This window comes from Suricata suricatta, chromosome 9 (genome assembly GCF_006229205.1).
Source record: "Suricata suricatta isolate VVHF042 chromosome 9, meerkat_22Aug2017_6uvM2_HiC, whole genome shotgun sequence".
NCBI classification, from domain to species: Eukaryota; Metazoa; Chordata; class Mammalia; order Carnivora; family Herpestidae; genus Suricata; species Suricata suricatta.
This window is the reverse complement of record NC_043708.1, coordinates 79,980,945-79,998,751: the sequence shown is the minus strand read 5'-3', so window position 1 is coordinate 79,998,751 and position 17,807 is coordinate 79,980,945. Positions and strand designations below refer to the sequence as shown.

General features: G+C 39.6%; 1 protein-coding gene and 1 pseudogene across 2 annotated transcripts in view; one reads left to right on the top strand and one right to left on the bottom strand.

The window, feature by feature from the left end:
- Positions 1-14,658, top strand: part of FSIP1 (fibrous sheath interacting protein 1) — a 183,464-nt gene extending 168,806 nt beyond the window's left edge. For both annotated transcript variants that reach the window (XM_029952680.1, XM_029952681.1), the window contains exons 11-12: positions 2,650-3,160; positions 14,550-14,658. In XM_029952680.1, the coding sequence (XP_029808540.1) occupies positions 2,650-3,160; positions 14,550-14,596 (558 nt within the window). In that variant the 3' untranslated portion in view covers positions 14,597-14,658. The remainder of the gene's footprint in view (positions 1-2,649; positions 3,161-14,549) is intronic.
- LOC115301069 lies at positions 11,445-14,307 on the bottom strand (annotated as a pseudogene).
- Positions 14,659-17,807: the final 3,149 nt, after the last annotated feature.

Sequence of the window (17,807 nt, the reverse complement as noted above, 5' to 3'; positions counted from 1 at the left end):
TTAGATATTTTCCTTTACTGTTTGCCTCTATGTTGTTTCTTAATAATTTGCTATCTTTATTGATCACTTTTATATCAATTTATAATAATATAAAATTTTATGTCACTAATACAATAGTATTGTATTATAATATTAGTTGTATGTTGACTTCCTGTAATGGTAGCTAAGGATTTAACTTTCATTCTTAAAATTCCTTCTCTCTCCTCTGATTTCTCCCAAATAGTCAAATCACAACTTTTGGTTACCTCTATCATCACTATTTGTATTATGATGGCCCCATAAATGTTATTTATAATAAAAACTAGTAGAATCCTATGGTATCCTTTCTTATTCAACTTTTTATTTGTCCTAAAGTTAATTATCTTATTTTCTTTTGCTTAATTTTCTATTTTATCTGAGATTAACTCTTTTTTGTTTTCATATAGCATTTTGTTTTCCCCATTGTCCATAATTACTTTGTTGTTCCTTTCACTTAATTTTCTGTGTATCTCGCCAAATACATCATCAGAACGACTAAGCATCTATTTTATCAATATTATTTGTGGAAGTGGTTAAATATATCAGATAATCTATCGATCTTCTACCTCCTCTTCCTCCCCCTCCGCCTGAGCCCCCACCCCTGACCCCAGATCTCCAATCCTTCATCCTCCTCTAGTATGGAGAGTTTGTGTGTCTGTTTTTGTTTTTGTTTTTGTCCCTAGTATCTGGAAATTTCATATGATAAGCCTTTGGTGATGATTTTTTGTGAAGGTGATACTCAGTGGGCCCTTTCTAAACCTCAGGGAATTGTCTACTCATTATTAAGCAATTTTATGTGGGGTGCCTGCGTGGCTAAGTCAGTTTAGTGTCCAACTTCAACTCAGGTGATGATCTCACCGTTCATGACTTGGGGCCCTGCATCAGGCTCTGTGCTGACAACTCAGAGCCTGGAGCCTGCCTCGGGTTCTGTGTCTCCCTCTCTCTCTGACTCGTGCTCTGTCTCTGTCTCTCAAACATGAATGAACATTAAAAAAATTAAAAATAAGCAATTTTATGTAACGATATTATATAAGCAGATTTTAAAAGTGTATTTTAAATATCTACTACTATATAAGGACTGCCTTTATTTTCTAGTTGACTAGATTTTCATAGTAGGGTGAAGGGAATTCTTATAATGGTTAAAGTACCACATCTGGATGCCTGAAGTGTTGATTTGCTAATACATATCAACTCCTATTTTCTGACATATATATTAATGAGTTATCAAAATTTTGAATCCCAGATAATTATTAAGAATATATTCTCAGATACTTTCTTGTTACTCTCAAACATATAGGTACTGGCCACAATGAAAACTAGTTTTTAAAATATGGAAGTTAAATATAATTTTAAGACACAAAATATATTTTAAAAGCTTGTTTTACATACTATTTTTTGTTAGCTGCCTTAGAAGCATTACACACTATAGGGAATTAACTATACTAGTTCCAATAATACCTTCCCCCTTTGATACTTTATACACGTCAAATGTTTGGTTAATTCTACTGGGTCCTACTAAGTAGAGCAGTAGCACTGCTTTACTGAAGTAGAAGTAAAGGCCGTTGCAATTCATGATTAGGTTTTCTTATGGGGACTTCTTATTCTTAGACAATGCATTCCCCTCTAAAGGAGGATTGGTGTTTTCCTAAATAATCCACTATATAAATCAAGAATGGTGCTGACTCTTTACAGAAGGAGAACTTCTTTTCAGTGCTTTTCAGTATATTTTAATTCCATTCATTTTGAGATTGGTGTAATTCGAGGGGCATACTATTCAGTTGAATTCGTGTGGAGCCTAGCTCTATACTTTGATTTTTTGATAGTTTACTAAAACATCACTGGAAGAAACAATGTTTCTGAATCTTTAAGATCTTTGTTGAAATGCTTAGCCCTGATAGCCTGTACAAGCAGAGATTCAATGTCTATGATCAAATCCTCCTCCCAGAATGCACTGTTTTTGGAATGCCCCTGGCCTCTGTCTAGACTTGTAGCTTTGAAACAACTACACATCTCAGGATGCACCAGCCCTTCACCCTTCCTTTTCTGTCTTCAGTTGTATTGTCCACTCAAAGTTGTGGTCAGAGATAGGAGTGGTAAATCCCCTAGGGCAGGTGTAATCTGACTTGTTTGCCTGAGATTTCCCCCCTAGATTTTTAAGAAATTGGATGGTGATGGGGTTCGCACTGAGAAGTAGTAGAAAACAGAGAAACACCTAATGGAGATAATGGCAAGACTCCTAGCTGTTTGTTGATGGGCCGGTTGCTTCCTTCTTTACTTGATGTCCTAAGACTTTTAAAATTGAAAGTGATTTTCTCATATCTCCATTTCAAGTTACTTCCACATGTAGAGAGTGTGTTAGTGGTTCATTTGGTGTCGTAATTTACTTCCATCAGTTTTGAGGGATTGTCCCAGGATTTTAGTAGGCCCAATGGATTCTAAAGCTGTTCTCTGGGGGTGCTGTACATTTCTCCTGAAATTTTGGATACCTTAAAATGAATGATTTTTCTATATGAGTGTTTTGTATAAGGGATTTCTTGGTGCTTACATTTATACTGTATTACTGGCAGCTATCAAAAATAAATATGTTTACTCAGTCAGCTGACCACGAAAACCTTTGGTTTGTTTCATCAGTTAGATTCAACATCACTTCTCTCTGAGGAACAGTTAAGGTGTCTTCTGGACGAATGCATGCTCAGACAAAAATCCATGATTAGACTTTCTTCAGAAAGAGAAAAGGAGGACATTGAGGATTCAACACCTGAGTCCCTCCGTCTTTCCAGATCTGTCCTCTCTGAGCTGCTAGATGGGTCAGAAACAAAAGTCATAAGCACAGAGGCAAAAGAGGCAAATATGCCTGAGAATGCAGACAGTGAGACATGCACAGGTTACTATCTCACCAAAGCCCTGCCTGGGCATTGCATGTCCCAAGCGCTTGTCATCGAAGCAGAGAATTTGAAGTGCCTCCAGTTTCCCAAGGACAAGGTTATTAGTGACACAAAGGACTATTTTATGTCGAAGACTATTGGCATCGGGCGACTGAAAAGGCCCTCTTTCTTGGATGATCCACTGTATGGCATCAATGTGAGCCTTTCATCTGAAGACCAATGTCTGGAACCCAGCCCTCCAGAGAAACCAAAAACAGGTAAGGCTTTTAGCGGATGTGTATTTTGGTGAATAATACTAAGCATCTCAGTATAAAAGTGTTATAGTTTAAGTTAGAACAGGATACACAGTATGTTTGCAAGTCACAGATGGTATCAATAGCATGCAATGTAACAAATTTATCGATGTTTGTATGAGATCAAGGTTGAAATTAGTACTCTTATGAGATATATCATTCCTAATGGTAATTAACACATATTCTTGGTGGTTATACAGAAAACAGTGATGATTTCAGAATGAAAGAGAATTTAGTTTGAACAGATACAAATAATTTGGATAGGTTTGCTTTAGTCTTTTAACTTCCAGATTTCAGTGATGAGAGTTTATTCCAAGGGATGAATTTGTAAAATGTGAAATACATTTTATTAGTGATCTTATTAGTTTCTACACAAAGCTCCTGTCCCAGCGACTGGTATATACTCAGGTATTTTGTCTTGATCTAGTGTTGCGTTTCACAGTGGTAAAATGGTACAGGTTATAAATACTATGGACAGTTTTTGACATAAACAAATATTCAATTATTTATCTAAGTTAGAAGTCTAACATAGTCTGTGTTGCATGTGGTAAGTCTATTTAAATAGCCTCAACTTTTCCTCTAATGTAGATAACTATTGTTTATGCATTTTCTATTATCTATGTCTTTCTATCACTATCTATATGTTACCTATTAAATCTGTAACCTCTTAATTCTGAACTAACTCCTCAGTCCCGTATTTCTAACTGCCTGCTAGCCAGCTCCATGTGGTTACGGCCTCAAACCGATTTCCTCATCTTTCCTTTCAACTCAGATTTCCTCTTTTCTTGCTGTTTCCTCACTCACCCAGGTTCAAAGTTTGAGTCATGATTGAATCTCCTCTCTTTTGCTGCCCACCTTCAACCTTGAGTATTGTTTGCTCTACTTCTGCAGTGTTTCCCATGTCCATCCTTTCTCTGCTCTTCTGCAGAGAAAGACCCGACCCGATCTGATCCATCCTCCCGCCTCTGGTCTTTCAGCTCCTCTGGCCGTTGTTGACCCACTAAACATATCCCTCCACAGTACAGCTTTGGTAGCCACACATCCCAGCTCAGAAAACTTCTCTAGCTCTCCACTGCCTGGTCCATGAAACCCGAATTCTTTCCCTTGATGTTCAAGGCCTCCACAGTCAATCTCTTCATAATTAGTTTCTACCTAGTCCTCTTAATGTTATTCAGATTATAGCTAATCTGGTCTCAGGATTTCAATGCCTTCCTCTGCCCCTGTATAGCCCCTACTCTTTTTTTTTTCTTGAAGAATGTTCAGTTACCCCTTCAGTGGAAGTTGAATTCCAACACCATCCTCTCTGAATGTAACCTTCCCTGTTTCTCTCTTTTAAAAGTTTGATTTTTCCTCTGAATGTCCAAGAACATTGGTTTCCTATAATTTCACACACATTGTCTTGAAGTTGCTATGCACACACACATATTTTCTCTTCCTTAGAATTGTGTAAATTTTTTGAGAACAAAGATTCTATCTTTTGATTTATTATTACTTCTCTTGTGATGTCCAAAGTGCTGCCTTAAACCAAGTGCCTATTTAATAAATGAAACAATTTAAATTATCCAGTTTTAGAATAATATGCTGAAAATATATTTCATGTTTATTCTTCACATTGTGAATGAAAGCAGATGGTATTGCTTAAGAATTAATGTAAGCCTTTGGGCGCCTGGGTGGCTCAGTGGGTTAAGTGTCCAACTCTTGATTTTGGCTCAGGTCATGATCTCACAGTTGTGGGATCGAGCCCCATGTGAGGCTTTGCGCTGACAGCCCAGAACCTGCTGGGCATTCTCTCTCTCTGCCCCTCCCCCACTGTACTCTCGCTCTCACAAAATAAATAAATAAGAAAGGAATTATGCAAGCCTCACATTCTACATAAACATTTGCAACTTTTCCCTTTTTCAAATGAATTTTTACAAGTTATGAAGTTTTTATTCAGCAGCAGAGTTCATTTTTATGACATGCAATTCAGTCAGGTGCATTGTGCATTTTCCCACTAAGGATCTTCGTTTAATAAATAAACCATGAAAAGTTTGTTCTATTGTAAAATTTCAGTGTATTTTCTTTCTTTTCGGATAAAGTGTTGTTATTAGAGAAAGTATCTCCTCTTTGTCTACTGTAACCAAACCTACGAAATTTGTGATGATTTGTTGTCTGTGGGAGGTCATTCCCATGGTAAGGGAGTTTAGAGCAGCACTTTGTTAAACTATAACTTTGCTTCTATGGGAACCTGAGTCACACTGATGTATATCTGACTCTGAGTAGAACATATGCAGATGGGTTGACCTAGAACTTAACATGACTGGATGGAAAGAAGCTGTGGGGGCTTACCTATAACTTCATAGAGCGTGCCTCTGAAGGCACCAGATAATCCTAATCCTAGTGATTAGCACAACCCTTGTGAGTTTGGAAGCTTGAGATGGCCTACGTGTGAATACATGAGCCACATTATATTTTCTGTCTATTACATTTCTCTTTATTACATTTCTGTTTTTTATTACATACTTTAAGGCATAGGTTCTGCATTATCATTTTGAGTATATATCAGGAGATCTGAGGTTAGAGTTTTTCACTTTACTAACCTCAGTGTTTATGATTAATATACTTTGCTAATCAACTTTATTCTAAAATACTAAATGGCAATTTTGTGCTTTCTAAAAAGGTGAACACCAAAACTGAATGCCAAACCAGTTTTCTTGGCAAAAAGCCCTTTACAGGAGTAACTTTAATGAGGAATAGCAGTGTTTTCAGCTGCAACACTATATTTAGGTCTTTCTTAGATACACGTGAATGTGATTCAGAGAAGATTTCTAGAAACAGGCAGGGATGAAATGAGAAAAAACCATTTATTGTTTTCTCTTTCGATAGCAAATACTATTTATATGCAGTATTCTTTTTCTTGGTGAATTGAGGTCTGTCACTAGTATTAAAATTTTTCTAGAAGGCAGAGTCAGATAAAAGTTCAAAAGGAGAACCAAACTGAATGCCATCGAGGGCCAGTTTATTTTTTCTTTTATAGTTTATTGTCAAGTTAGTTTCCATATAATACCCAGTGCTCTTCCCCACAAGTGCCCTCCTCCATGTCCATCACCCCCCTTCCCCATCCCCCTCTCCCGTCAGCCCTGTTTGTTCTCCGTATTCAAGAGTTTCTCATGGTTTGCTTCCCTCCCTCTCCCCAACTATTTTTCCCCCTTCCCTCCCCCATGGTCCTGTGTTAAGTTTCTCCTGTTCCACTTATGAGTGAAAACATATGGTATCTGTCCTTCTCTGCCTGACTTATTTCACTTACCATGACACCCTCGAGGTCCATCCACGTTGCTATGAATGGCCAGATTTCATTCTTTCTCATTGCCATGTAGTATTCCATTGTATATATATACCACATCTTCTTGATCTATTCATCAGGTGATGGACATTTAGGCTCTTTCCATGATTTGGCTATTGTTGACAGTGCTGCTATGAACATTGGGGTACATGTGCCCCTATGCATCAGCACTTCTGTATCCCCTGGGTAAATCCCTAGCAGTGCTATTGCTGGGTCATAGGGGCGTTCTGTTGTTAACTTTTTGAGGAACCTCCACACTGTTTTCCAGAGCAGCTGCACCAGTTTACATTTCCGCCAACAGTGTAGGAGGGTGCCCGTCTCTCCACAGAGGGCCAGTTTACATCATGGTATTGAAAAATAAGAAATCCACCTCAAAGCTGTATTCAAAGTTCCATTTTTCTTGTACTTTCAGGTTAGCTGTAACTACTGATAAAATGTGACTTTCTGGGTACAAGGTCCAGTAAATTCAGTGTTGCACCCACTCACTGTTGGGGCTTTAGGGGATTGGTAAGTAGGGTTTCCTCTCCCCCACCCAGATGGGAGCCAATTTAGAGATAGATGGATTCTGATGAATGCAGAACAAGGAGATTGGCTTCCTTGTTGATGAAATGTAGGGGGTTGTTGTGACCTGTGTAGGCAGCCAGATGGTCTTCTGAATGCTATGTCCTCCAGGTGGACTCACACACCCAATCACTGGCAGAGGTGAAAAGACTCAAGCCTCTCCTGTGGAAACATGTCCATGTGGAACCAACGGCATGGAGAGGCCAAGAGGCATCCTTGGCAGGGAGGGATGGTGTGCCAACTCTTGTGGAGGAAAGAGCTGAGCTGAGCTATTTCTTCCCCCAAACTCACTGGTCAAGAGAACCGGCCTTTTTCCCTTGCAGAGTTGAGGAAGCTGGGGTGAGGCTCGATGTTTCCCCATTGTAAGTTTTTCCACATCCAAGTGTGAGGGGAGCAGGGAGTTAGCGTTCTTTGGTACTACTTAACCTCAGAGGCACCACAGAGCATGCTGGCACTTCAGAGAAAGGTCTCTTCAGGTCTGTGCTTGGTCTAGTATTTAACCAAGTTATTTTTTTGTTTTAAGTGTTTATTTTTGAGTGAGTGAGGGAGGGTCAGAGAGAGAAGGAGAGAGAGAGAGAGAGAGAGAGAGAGAGAGAGAGAGAGAGAGAGAGAGAGAGGGGGCCAAGGAGGTTCCGCCCTCAGCCATGCATCGGGCTCGAACCCATGAATTGTGAGATCATGACCTCAGCCTCCAAGAGTTGTATGCTCAACCAGCTGAGCCACCCAGGTGCCCCTTAATCAAGTTCTTATGCTGAATTGCTTTCCAGATAGTCCAAACCAAAAGGCATCTTTATGTACAGTATTCTCTTTTTCCTATTATTTGAGCTCCTTATCAACAGAAGTTCATATAGTAAAGGAAATATCAATAACAAAAACAAAAATAGAATAGGGAAAAAAGGGACACAAAGCCTGTTAGGTAGCAAAAAGAGGGGTCAGAACTATCCTAAGTCTTCAAGTAAACAAAGTCGTTTCCCATAGGACCCATGTGATGACTAGTGCTTTAAAAAATTTCTATAATGAATGAGTCAGATAAGGTTGTTTTAAAAATAACAACCCTAAATGAAAACTAGAGCTACTGTCTTGGTTTGCTCAGGAAGTGTCCTGGTTTTACCACTGAATGTTTCTTGTCTTTGGAAACCTTTAGTCTGGCAAATTGGATGATTTGTCATCATAAGTTGAAACTGAGAACCAGAAACCAGAGAGAAAATTAATTAGTTAAAGCTTCTAGTAGTGTGGCTTCATAGTAGGATCCCAGGGGTACCCGGGTGGCTCAGTCAGTTGAGCGTCTGACTTCAGCTCAGGTCATGATCTCATAGTTTGTGGGTTTGGGCCCCGTGTCAGGCTCTGTGCTGACAGCTCAGAGCCTGGAGCCTGCTTTGGATTCTGTGTCTCCTTCTCTCTCTGCCCCCCTTCCCTATTCGTGCTCTGTCTTTCTCTGTCTCTCAATAATAAGTAAAAAAAAAAAAAAAAAAAAAAAAAGTAGGATCCTAGACTAGAAGATAGAGGAGGGCTGGTGTGCCCATCCTCCTGCATGATCTGACCTAGTGGTTGGGAGTGTGGTGAGTGAGGCAAATCTGGGTTTGAATGCTTGCTCTATTAGCAGTGATCTTAGGCAAGTTCCTTAATCTCTCTCCTCTACACCCTGGTTTCCTAATCTGTAAGATAAGATGGCTTTTATACTTAGAAAAAGGATCAAATGAGAAAGTCCACATAAAATATTTAGGTCAGTGACTGGACTTAGTTGGCTTATACTGGTCCTTCCTTATGTGCGGTTTCAGTTACCTGTGGTCAGCAGCATTCCAGAGGCAGGTGATTCTTCTGACAACAGGTCAGAAGGTTACCGGGGGGCCAACATTATGTCACATGCCTGTGTCATTCACCTTCATCTCCTCATGTAAGCATTTTATCACCTTATATCATCACTAGAAGGTTGAATACAGTGCCAGACATTTTGAGAGAGACCACATTCACAAAACTTTTATTATAGTATGTTATAATTGTTCTATTTTGTTTGTTATTTTAATCTTCTACTGTGCCTAAATTATAAATTAAACCTTATCAGAGGCATGTATGTATAGGAAAAGTCATAGTATATGTAAGGTTTGGGGCTATCTATGACCTCAGGCATCCACTGAGTGTCTTGGAACATATTCCTTGGGGATAAGAGCGACTACCTCATTTAATGTTTAATAAGGAACTTTCACACAAACGCCTGGGCTTTGGACTTTGCTGACAAATCAGCAGGTTCTTATACCAGCAAGGAGAGCTGAGTAGATGTTCTCTTTAGAAGGAGCATGGACGTACATCCAGGGGGACACGATCCCCCTATCCACCCTTCTCTACTTCATGTGCCTGGCCATTTGGAGCCACATGATTTCCATCTTATGTTCTATGCCCTTGCTGCTTAGAGTGTGGTCCAATATTGGGGGATTGTTAGAAAATCATAATTTGCTAATAAGATCCCCCAGCGATCCTTACTGTGAAGTTTGAGAAGCACTGTTACAAACCACAGAGCATGACTCCCAACCAGAGTGAGCGTCAGGGTCACCTGGTGAGTTTTTGCTGGGTCTGTTTTACACCTGGGCCCAGGGTCCTAACCTGACTTACTAAAATTAGAATCCTTGGTGTGGACCATTCAGTCTGTCAAATGATGCAAGCTACAAGATTTTGCCTTGCATGTTTGAGAAATAGGGGTTTCAGTTTAGCTGTAACAAAGCTTATTCTGTTAATTTTATTGGGGTCCTCAGAACAAGTTCTACCAACAATGGCAATGTACCATCTGAATGCACTTCAAGTTGAAGTTCTACCCACCCAAAGGTTTATTTGATTATAACTTTTTACTTATGTATCTTTAAATTTTATTTTAATTACTGTGTAGTTAACATACAGTGTTAAATTAGCTTCAGGTGTAGAATATCATGTTTCATTGATTGTAACTTGATTGTAACTTGAGGTGGCTGTAGGTGACTTGGCTTTTGTGAAGGATGTTGCGGTGATTTGAAGGAGGTGTATGTTAGTATATGTCCTTACTCATATCTCCTGAATAGTTCCAAAGGCACTGGATTGTTTTGGGAAAGTTTTCTTTGTTGTAGTACAGGCTTCCTGGTTTGTAGTGGAGCCCTGAGATTCTAAAATGGTGACACTATTAGCTGACCTTTTTTTTTTCATTAAAAAATTATTAGCTTGCTCTTAGGGAAATACTTAATACATCTTTGCTTTGATGAAGTTCCGTTTCTCTCAAACTGCATGCCTTCAGGCTTCCTAGTTATTATTTGTTAAAGTACTTTTTCAAGGCTACTCAATGATTTTCAGATACTCTTAGTAACTTTACCCCCAAAATTTATTTGATCATAATATCAGAGCTGCTCTATTGGAAATATCCAGTGTTAAAATTACCTTTTGATGTAAAACTTGAAGAGAGGGTAAATTTATATTTGATACTTAGCTTTTCAAGTTCTTTTACCTAATTTTCTTTCAGCTAGTTCCTGATTTGAGGTGGGATTTTCATATAAATAGTACCACTGGCTATTTTCTCTATCTGCTTATAAAATACCACTTTATCATTTTGCTTGATAGTGTAAACAGTGGCATGTTGGAGAGTTTTGATATTTAATTATAATGTATTATCATTTTGTCAGTTAATGAGAACTGGGGATGCCTTTGCTTTCTTCAAATTGGGTGAAATGAAAAAGTTAAGATCGTAACTGTAGACTACGTGTATGGCCCAGAAATACTGGCATCACTGGGACCTACTAGAAATGCGGAGTCCCAGGCCTTGCTCCAGACCTGCTGTATTAGAGTCTGCATTTTGACAAGATGCTCCAGCAGGTGATTTATATGCTTGTTCATGTGTGAGGCTCTGGCCTACTAGTCACTCTACCCCAGGGTTGTAAAAAAAAAAATAATGGTGAAAATAATGTTAATTATTTGATAGTCTGCTCAGTCCCTACTTTTTCTTCTTAAATTTCATTTTTATGAAGATCCTCCTTCTCCAGATTATCTTAACCTCTCTAAACATCCCTCCTGCTCTTCTTTTGGGTAATCTTCCCCTTAGACACCGAGAGCAAGCATACTCTAACTTGAGTTCTCTCCTCTTGCATGGCTGCTATTTGGAGACACAAATAGCCAGTATGGGATCATCTATGCTTTGTATACTTTGGATTTTCAAATCTGCTTGGCATCTGCCTCAGATATATCTGAGGCATTTTAAGCTATACTGAGTCCATCCCTTAGGCAGTGTTTCTTTGGCAATATAGTTGAATCACTTGGTGAGATTTAAAACAGACTAATGTGCCTGGGTCCATCCCAGATGAATGAAATCTATTTCTAGGGGTTGGCTCTGGATATCCATATTGTTTTCTTTCTTTAGGTTGACATCTTTATTGCTTTGGTGGTGAGAGGCAGGTGCTCAGAAGCTCTCAGTGGGGTGGCCCATTTTCTCTTGACCATCACGGGCCTGTGGCTGCAGGGGTTGGCACCGTCTCTGCCAGTGCTAGCCATGCGCACATCTGGGTGGTAGTTGTTCTCGTGGATCATGTGCCTGATGCCGCTGGGGGTGGCCCTGGTGTTCTTATTGATCATGGTCCGCACATAGGATGTAGCTGGTTTTCATTGGCCGGACTTCTGCTTCATGACCACCACTACCCTTTTGCCTTTGGCTGCTGGCTTCATGCCCACAATCTTGTAGTGCATCAGTCCCTTGTAGCAGAGGCCATTGTGAGCGTTCAGGTTATCGGGCTCTGTGCTGTGCATTTGCTTCTTCTTCTTGATCAGGGAGCTGGAGCAGTTGCACATGACTACCCATTGCAGGTGGGCACACGTGGTGGCAGCTCCTTTGACTCTGGCAGCTGGAGATGACAATGCTGGACATAAGTATTTTTAAAAGTCCATGTTGGAGGATGGGTGATTCAATTGTGTAGCCATTGCCAGGACTCCACTGGATTCATTGTGTTCATTCACTATGGACATTCACTAGGGTATAAGGAATAGGACATAATCACTGCTCTGAATTATTTCAATTATTTCACAGTCTATTGATGAAGGCAGCCACTTAAGCAGATAATCACAGCAGGTGCAAGACAAATGTCGTAGGAACTGCGGGACAGGTGCATGGCAGCACCACAGATGGAATGATGAACGCAGGGGAGATGGGGAAGTGGCATTTAAGTTGAGCCCCCAGGGATGATGGTCTTTTACTGCGTGGGCAGGAAGGGGAGCACTCCCAATGGAAGAGATAGTACTTGTGAAGGCCTGGGTCATGGTCTTCTCACCCTCATCGCGGGTGGGATATCGAGGTCTGCTTATCGTCGTCCCACCTCCCCCTGCCTCATATTTCTTCTCCCTATGTTCACAGTATCACAGCGTCTCTCACTTCACTCTCTGAGACTCCAAATCATTTGTCATTAATTAAGAGATTAAAAAAATAACAGCATTACTGAAAGATAATTTATATACCTGTATTAGTTTCCTATGGTTGTCTCAACAAATGATCACAACAGAAATTTATCTCAGAGTTCTGGAGGCCTAAAGTCTGAAATCAAAGAGTGATCAAGGCCGTACTCTGCCTGGAGGCTCAAGGGGAAAATGCTTTCTTGCGTCTTCCCACGTCTTAGGCTATTGACAGGCTGTTGCTTCTTTGGTTTCCTTGCTTTGTGGCCACATCATGCCAATCTCTGCCTCTGTTTTCACATTGTCTTTTTTTTCTCTGTGTCTCCAATTTGCCTCTGCTTTTCTCTTTTATTAAAGTTCATTTAAATTTTTGAGAGAGCATGTATGCACATGGATATATGAGTTGGGGGGGAGAGTGAGAGAGAGAAAGAGGGAAAGAAAGAAAGGAAAGAGAGAAAAAAAAAAGGAAAGGAAGGAAGGAAGGAAAGAAGGGAGGAAGGAAGGAAGAATGAATCAAGCTGTCAGCCAGGAGCTGGCTCAGAACTGGAACCCATGAACTGTGAAATCATGACCTGAGCTGAAATCAAGAATTGGACACTTAACCAACTGAACCGCCCAGACATCCACATACCTCTGCTTTTCTCTTAGAAGGGCGTTAATATTTCCCCAGTAAGGTAACTTTCACAGGTTCCGGGGATTAGAATGTGGACATAACATTTTATTTTGGCCACCATTCCACAGTACTATACAATTCAGTGGTTTTTTTTTTTATATTCACATAATTGTGAATCAATCATCACCACTGTCACTTTTACATTCTCCTCACCCCCAAAACAAACACTGTACCCATTCGTAGTCACTCTCCATTTACCCCCAACACCCCAGCCCTAGGCAACCAGCTGTCTACTTTCTGTCTCTATGAATTTTGCCTAGTTTGGACAGTTCATATAAATGGAATTATAAAAATATGTGGCCTTTTGTGTCTGGCTTCTTTACACTTAGCATAATGTTCTCAAGATTCATCCATGTTGTAATGGGTAGCTGTACTCCATTCTTTTTTATGTTGAATGACATTCTTTTGTGCAAATATACCAAGTTTTCTTTAAGTTTTTTTACATTTATTTATTTTTAAGAAACAGAGCACAAGTTGGGGGAGGAGCAGAGAGAGAAGGAGACACAGAATCCAAAGCAGGCTCCAGTCTCTGATCTGTCAGCACAGAGCCTGGCACAGGGCTTGAACCCACACTGTGAGATCATGATCTGAGCCGAAGTCGGACGCTTAACCAACTGAGCCACCCAGGCGCCTCTGATATACCAAGTTTTCTTTATCATTCACCAGTTGATGGACATTTGGGTTGTTTCTACCTTTTTAGCTGTTATCTATAATGCTGCTATGAATACTGGTGTACGGGTTTTTGAGTGGTTGTATGTTTTCATTTCTCTTTGGCATGTAACTAGGCATAGAATTCCTGGGTCTTGGTAACTTTTTGAGGAACTGCTGGACTGTTGTCCAAAGTGGCTGTACCATTGTACCTTCCCACCAGTGGTGTGTAAGGGTTTCAGTTTCTCTGGAGTCAATTTTATTGTCGTCTTTTAGTTGGTTCTGTTATCACCTGTGCCTTTTCTGATAACTGCCTCACAAAGGCTGGGAGAATATTTCTATTTCATTTGTTAGTGTTTCATTTCTTTTTTTCTCTGATATTAAAGCAATGGAAGATGATCACTTCTTATCCACCCCGAATATAACATTTACTTTTGGTTTTTCACCCTGCTTCCCAGAAATAGTGTAAAGCAAACAACAATAACAAACATTGATGCCCGTCTCCCTACCCATAACCATTTTGCCTCTCAAAACCTAGAAAGTTCTCCATCAGCTGTAAGCTAAATGAAGACAGGCACTTTCCTCTTTTGGCTTTTCTTATAAACTTTGTATGCAGCTTGTGATGAGTGTCAGTAAATATTAAATGAGAGTGACTATTGTCTCATGTGTAAAATGACAGTGTCCTGTATGTTGAATAGTTTTTTTAAAATTATGCACATATTTCTGATCACCTAACCTTGGCTATTGTTTTCAATGTGCAGATGAAGAGGAGACTGGAGATGTGACAGAGGAAGGGAAAGAATCTTGAGCAAAGACTTGCTGGATGTGCTTTGAAGGAAGTTGGTAAATTAAATTACATTGTTTTCTGAATTCTTACATTCAGTGACTGCATCTCTAGAGACCACTTCTCACATAATGATTTTTAATATTTGGATTCTCTCTTCCTGGATTATATGTCTTTGATATTTTTGAGGCATGGGGTACACTTGGTCAGTGATTTTCTTCACTGAAATTCCTGGTAAAATTGTGTTTTATTGCTAATCTTGTAACATCAGGGATACATTATAGAAACCAACATTTTATGTTTGTGTGTGCTATGTGAAAACTCCTTGAAGTGCTATGATAACTTTGAATTTGATTTTATATGTTACAACTTCATTGTGATTCAGACAGATTGCATCAACATGAACTCTGATGTGGGCCCTCATTTTCCAGTTCTCCTCCTGTCTGGTGCCTATTAAGTACACTTACCATAGAAAGAAACAAATTTTCTCAACAAGGCAATGCTAGCATAGGCTTTGCTTCCTTACTAGCAGTGGTATTTTGCTTAAGCAAGAGTTTGACTGAATGACTTGATTTTTATTCTCATTTCTCATCTTTCAGAATTTGCCTTTTAGATTGCAGCAAATATATCATCCTGACTGGAGAGAGTTGATATGTCAGGATTTTGAGCAAAGGTTCTGTGCTTCACTTTGAACCACCTTAATCACCTTCTCCTCTCTGAAGCAAATTCTGTGGTTGCGGGATGGACTGTGATGTTTGGTACAGTCCCGGATTTGTGCTTACTGTCCTACACGGAAGTTACGTTAATCTCCTTGGAATAACCTCTAGAAACCAGGGACAATAGTAAAGAGTAAGCAGTAATAATGAGTGTTTAGGAGGAAGCAAACATAAATCCACTGCAATCACTAACTGTCTGCTTTCTCCCAGTGAGAATACTATGGTAAACCATCTAAATTTAAATAGGTTGGAGACCAGAGGGAATACATGATAAATAATTATTAACATATTAAATAATTTCTTCTTGCTCTTCCACATTGGACTTAGAGATGTCATAGAAAGAGACCACCACTTTATAGTTATTAATTTAATACACACCTATTATAAAAGGACCATATGAAGAGGCCTTCTAAATCTTCTTTTTGGTCATACTTAAGTTACATGGATAGGTGATATTCTTAATCAAAATGCCGTAAACATCATATAGAGAGGGCGAAGGGAAGACACTCATGCTTTTTTCTCCAGAGTGTATTTAAAAAAAAAGTAGAATGCAGCAAATAAAGATCAGCTACTTAAGAAACATTCTGTGGTATTATTTTGAGAGAGAAGTTTTGTCTAGTTACAGGTCAATAACTTGGATTCATGAGAAAATTTTATGTCAACACGTCATACAATGACACTAAGTCTACTTCTGATGAGAAATATGATTTAGCTGTTGTGCTGCCTTTAATGAAGTTTGGAGTGCTATGCATGTAGCAGGATTTGTTTTTGCACACACATTTTCTTCTACTGATAGTTGATGTTAATGATTGCTTACATCACACTTCCTTGACTTGGGAAAATAAATTCTATAGCTATTACTTTCAGAGGAATCAATAGGCAATTTCCTTTTTTGAGCCTCCTTTTTCAGTTTACATTAAAATAACAATGGTTCATATCGATGGGCAGTGTGTGACTGTGTAACTTATCTTGACACTAAGTTTCGTTGGGGTGGGGGTACCAGCAAAAGTTAAAGTTGTGCTGTTAGACTCGTCTAAAAATGACACGTGCGTTGTAAAGTTTGGGTCAGGGGAGAGGTGTTATGGGTGGGAATTTGCAGTGGTGACAGAGAGGAGCCATTTTTGCCCATCAGCCTTTATGAGGAGCTTTCTAAACCTGTGTGCTTTTGGTATTTGAGTGTGGGCGGGGATGGGGGGGTTTGGTGGGGGGTGAGAACTTTTGGCTTTATAATGTGTTTCTACAAATGGTATTTGGGTATAGTGAGCCTTTCTGTTATAGGAGTTTAAGAGAAGGGAAGGAAGACAGAATGATCTTAAGTAATGGATTTTTTATTTTATTAAAAAATTTTTTAATGTTTTTTAAAATATTTATTTTTGAGACAGAGAGAGACAGAGCATGAGCAGGGAGGGGCAGAAAGAGAGGGAGACACAGAATCAGAAGCAGGCTCCAGGCTCTGAGCTGTCAGCACAGAGCCTGACGCAGGGCTGAAACCCACGAATGTGAGATCATGACCTGAGCCGAAGTCCTTCGGAGGCTTAACCGACGGAGCCACCCAGGCGCCCCAAGTAATGGATTTTTTCAAAGAGGTGACACGGTTCATTCCATAGTATGTCAACTGAAGATACTTCTAACAAGGACTGGTAAGCTGAATTTAGAATATAATTCAGATGAGATCAGGTGCATTCAGGGGTACAATATACTTCAACATGAAGGCTCCAGAATTAAAAAAAAAATGTAACCCTAACAGAGGAAGTGTTCTTATTAAAAATGAGTGTTTTTATTTTAAGGTTCCCTCTAGACCTGAGTCTTTCCCCCAGAACAAGGTTGAGAAGAAAAAGTATGAAAGAGCAAGAGCTAACTCATTAGAAATGTATTTGGGATCTTAAAATTAGAAGTTTTTCTGCTTATGACTTCTCAAGAAAACTATTGGCAACACCTTTATTGTCAATCCCCACAGGACGTAAAGTTTGTTGCCCTTTAATCCAATTCTCTCTAAAACACATGAATGTAAACTCTCTTAGAGGAAAAAGCCATCACTTTGATGGCATAATTTAAAATTTTTAACCAGCCTTTTATTTCAGTAGTACCTACAGATTTGAAGGTCAGTCTCAGAGTACACATGAAGAATACCTGGAATAAAAGCTCCCGTTCCCGGACACTTTTTGTGTCCTATCAGGGTCTTTTTAGTTCCTGTAGGCTTGCTCTTTAAAAGTAAATGAGGGGTGGCTCAGTTAAGCATCAGATTCTTGATCTCAGCTCAGTCTTGATCTCAGGGCCATGTTTGTGCTCCTCTGAGCCATGTTTGTGCTCCTCTGAGCCATGTTTGTGCTCCTCTGAGAAGGGATGATGTCCTGTTTCAAAGAATCATCTTTCAAATCATTTTTCCAAACTCCGGAACCCTTTCTGGTATCTTCTAGCTCTTTATTCTTCACCGAGGCCCCATGAAATGACTTGGTAACTTATAGTTCTATAGGATTATGCTACCTCAGATGGGAGAAGTGTCTTTAGAATGAGAGGGA